The sequence below is a fragment of the Poecilia formosa genome, unplaced genomic scaffold (assembly GCF_000485575.1).
Source record: "Poecilia formosa unplaced genomic scaffold, Poecilia_formosa-5.1.2 Scaffold53, whole genome shotgun sequence".
In the NCBI taxonomy this organism is placed as follows: domain Eukaryota; kingdom Metazoa; phylum Chordata; class Actinopteri; order Cyprinodontiformes; family Poeciliidae; genus Poecilia; species Poecilia formosa.
The window spans coordinates 774,723-779,274 of record NW_006799992.1 but is presented as its reverse complement, the minus strand read 5'-3'; the positions used below and the strand labels follow the sequence as shown (position 1 = coordinate 779,274).

General features: G+C 38.5%; 1 protein-coding gene across 1 annotated transcript in view; it reads left to right on the top strand.

Annotated features, from left to right (window-relative positions):
- Positions 1 to 518: 518 nt before the first annotated feature.
- Positions 519 to 4,552, top strand: part of LOC103138600 (techylectin-5B) — a 9,071-nt gene continuing 5,037 nt past the window's right edge. Inside the window, exons 1-3 of the mRNA XM_007552860.2 lie at positions 519 to 703; positions 890 to 1,140; positions 3,199 to 3,414. Coding sequence (XP_007552922.1) covers positions 988 to 1,140; positions 3,199 to 3,414 — 369 coding nt within the window. The 5' untranslated portion in view covers positions 519 to 703; positions 890 to 987. The remainder of the gene's footprint in view (positions 704 to 889; positions 1,141 to 3,198; positions 3,415 to 4,552) is intronic.

The following is a 4,552-nucleotide window of genomic DNA, read 5'->3' as shown; positions in this document are numbered from 1 at the left end:
CACGTTAGTCTTCATTACCTCTAGATTAGTGCAGGATTACTGTGCTTGTGCAGTGGGTTATGTTTATTCGCTGTGTGTGCTGATGTAGGAGTTTTTGCTGTTGATGCTCAAGAAAAACAAAACCTCCTGAAACAATTTTCTCTATGTGAACCGCTTTACGCTTACATTAATTACTTAATCTCTTCTTTCATGCAAATGAAGCATCATTTCCTGTAGATATCCAGTAAAAGAAATGAAACCGTAACCATTAGACACAGATTGGGACACTCTGTTGCAGAGTGACATTTGAAAAAAAGGAAAAAACAGAAAATATGTTTTTTTTTTTGTTTATTTTCATAAGCAATGTTTTTTCTTAAGAAAGGCTGGTTTACCTTTATGCACACATTATTTAAAGTTTAAAATAAAAGAAATTTTCACATACAAAAAAAAATTACTTTCTCATCATGTTTCTATACTTCTCACTTTACGTCAGAATTTTATCACCCTATTTGTCATGCTCCCTGCCTTTTCTCAGTTGCAGTGAATCCTCTTAGAGGTGGATTATTGGACTAGGATCTCTACGCTGACAGGGAACGAGGAAGACATGGGCTAAGAGAAAGCAACTCAGAAGGAGCTAAAGACGAGGACAATTTAACTAAAAATGGAGAGAACCCCCTGGCCCAAACAGAGCCATGAGGGGGGTAGAAGGTGCTGTATAGCTGGGGTGAGAACTGTACTGTTTTCTTAGCTTTAGGCTGGAAATGTCTTATTTGTACTCTGATACCGGTTATACTGGCCTGTAACAACTTGTTACAACATCATCTTCTTGAAGTGTGAGCAGATTTTCAATTTGGCTTAAAGTGTAGCTTAGTCTCCCTTTTTTTATTTTATTTTATTTCTTTTCATTCAGGGAAAGCCAGCGGAGCATCAGATGCTGAAGCGCATACTTCCACATCCTAAGCCCACCCTGAGTGAAAAGGCAGGGGACAGACGGACCCTGTGACAGCGATGGGTTTGATCTCATTCAGCCTCCTCAGCTGGAGCGTGGGCTTCACTCTCTGCTTTCTCATCCTGCTGCTCCCAGAGGCCAAAGCAGACAACATGAACACTTCAACTTCACGCAACGGCGGAGGTTCACAGTGTGGGGAATACACAAACCAGGTACTAATGGCTAAAAAGTCACGTTTCTGAACGTGTTCAATGTTGCTTTTTTTAAATGGGATTCATCTGTTTTTAGTTTCTCTTTGAGAGAGTAAAGTAACATCAAAGGATTTATTTACCAAATACAATTGTTGTGGAGGTAGATTATTTAATGCATGTCTTATGGAAATGATGAGAAAACATAACACATCAGCCAAGGAGCTATTCTAAACTGTAAAATATTTAGTACAGTGTGAAAAAGCGTCACGTGAAAAGTCTACTTTCTGCAGAAACATAAAATAAAGGTGAAGTTTTATAGTCCTCCTCTCTAATTAGATAGATTCACAAATTTACTGGTCACATCAGTTGGGTCTCAAGGTAGAAGCAACTCCAGCATTTGGAGTTGGAACCATGCTGAGGGAACATCTGGAAACTTGATCCAAAATTCTAAATAAAAAAAATATATATATATATATTCACAACAGATTATTTTTGCAAGTATTTTTTACGAGAGGGGGACAGCCATTATAACTGGATAAGAAATAACATAAAAGCTACAAGGCTTCTTTGTGTTATCATTTTTGCACTTGTTTAATTGGCTTATTAGCGATGTTTGCATATGGTGGATGTAAAAGCTCAAAGCAAATTATTTCCAACAGTTTTCCTTTTACCTATACGAATCACACTGACAAAATCTGAAATATTTCGAAGGGATTTAAAAAAAAAGCCTTAAATAATCTGGCTACACATATGTAAATATCCTACCATAACTGCAGATGTGGCTGTGTTTAGAATTAATCACTAGTCACACATGCTAAAAAAAAGTCAGCACACACCTGCCGCACTTAAAGTGTCTTTGTTAATTTTTCTATTTGGCCAAATCATTAGAGGGATCTCACTATCAAAAGGTGTCAGACGGGAACGTGGTACAAAAGACATTTAAAGGAATTAGATATAACATAGGACACACAAAGACAAGTCATCAACAAATGGAGAAGATCTGGTGCAACTGTGATGTTACCAAGAACTGGACATTAATTCAAGATCGATTAAAAGGGAAGAAGAAATGCAGTCGGTTAGGCTCCCAAGAGGTTTTAAACAACAGCAAAGCAGCTGATTTCTTGATAGTAGTGGCTGTATAATAGACGTGCCAATAATCTCCCATGTTAATGATTGAAATGTTACAAAGAAATATAATGGCACAATGGCAACACAGGTGACAGTCTTTGGGACTGTTTGTGCCACCACAAAACTTTCAAGCTTCTGGAAAACTGAGGATGAAGAGAAACCTATTTTGGCATGACAAAGGTCCAAACCGTGCATCCAAATCAATGACAACATCCAATTAAAAAGCTGTAGAGGGCTGTGAAAAGGACACACCCTCACCGACTGGGCAAACATTACCAATGTAGAAGATGCCCAGCAAAATAGACAAACTCAGAACAAGCTTCAACGTAGTGTAAGAGTGACAACATTTATGCATGATATCCACTATATCAGTTTTCCAAATTTTATTTTAAGCCCCAAATATTTCATCTTGTTTTTAATCCAACTGTCCAGATTACATTCCAGATCAAAATTGGAAAAAGTCCTGAAAATATTAATCATGTTCCCATCTATCACAACACAAACATCTTACATACACTGTATGTCAGGCAGCAGTGAATAAAACACAAACAGACCAATCTGCTTCACGTGTGTGTGACTACATCTGGCAAAATCATATTATAGCAGCTGTATTTGATTTACAATAGAATAGAATAGAATAGAAAAATCTGTATTGTGAGAGGTAAAAAATATATATATATTTTTTATAAAAGTTTAACGGTGATTTGATCTCACCAATAAGGCAGACCACATTAAACAGATAAATTGGCACATCATATTTTTTTCAGGGAGCTTTCTTCAAGTCAGCAGCACAGGGGTTGCTTCAAGGTTTTGCCTTAAACATTTTAAGTAATAACTAATTGATTGATTTATTATTTGAAACCCCCAATAAAACATGTTTTTTAAAAACAAAAAACATAAAAAAAATTAGTAAAAAAAAATCTTTTTAATCCAAATCCTCTTCTCTGACAGCTGACGGAGGACGGGATGTGCCGGCTGGTGGCCACGCTGCCCCAGCTGGATGAGAGAAGATGCCCGGATATGTTCCGCTGCTCCGACGAGGTTTCTTACTGGCTGCACGAGAACGAGGAGAGGAAGCAGCAGATCGTGGCTCTGAAGGAGACCATCTCCGAGCTGCAGGAGGAACTCAGGAACCACCGGCACCGCATCAAAGTCCTCGAGCTGCAGGTGACCGACGCAGATGTGGGTCAGCTATTAGGACTGATCCTTTTAACAGCTTTGAGTTGGTCTGCAGGGACACATGAAAATGTGAATAACCGTGTTAGTGTGCGAGACATTAAGGAAGGTCTTTGGGTAGGAGGTTAATTGTGTAGATTTCTTGGTCTTATGCTTGTTTCAAATATTTGAATAATAAAAATTTGACTTACACTCGAGTAGTGTAAAACTTTACCTCTATCCACCCCAAGATTGAAATAAATGACATTATTTGTAGACTAATGATGTTTGTATGTAGGTAATCGAGCTAGCTTCCATCCCAGAATGTCCTTGACCTTAGCCACTAACAGGATTGGCCTCCTCCTCCACGTGTTGCCTCATGTGTTCTCAGGTGATGGGCTTATATAGGAAGAGGCGCTCAGCTGGATCAGTCAGCGACCACAGGTGGTGGATGGTGGAAAGAGCTAGTGTGTCGATGAACATCTTCAGGGTTTGGGGGTCCTGATTTTATTTATTTTTTATTATTACTATTATTCTTTGTCAGTATGTGTCACAGCTGAATTTGAATCTATGAGTTACAAATGGTGGCTGCAGTTACCTTGCTGCATGAAGGTCCCAGGCTTGCATCCTGGCCTGGGGCCTTTCTGCAAGGACACTGCATGTTCTCCTTGTGTACGCAAGTAACTTGTAACTAGGGGTACTCCAATTTCCTTCCACAGTTCAAAAACATGACTGCTAAGTTAATTAGTTAATTGATCTCTCTAAATTGTCATTAGATACAAAGGTATGCATGCATATATTGTTTGTCCAGTATGTCTCTTTGTTGTCCTGTAATGAATTGGCGACCTGCCATGGGTGTACCCTGCATGACTCCACACTAATGAGCTTCTTTCTAACTAGGGTCAGTTGGAATGTATGTGTGATTGAATTAAAATTATTTTAATTGTAAAATGCCATAACATTTATTGTGAATTTACTGCAAGTTGTGGTCAGGTCTGCAGCACAGCTAACTGCCACAGGAAGTTACAAGTGTTTTCAAAAGCGAAATGTTTAGGCGGTTTCTTGTGACAGTGTTAAATAGTTCATTTACTTGGTAGTCTAGCATTCTTTGGAGCCAGCAAATTTATTTATTTTGCATTTTACTGTCATT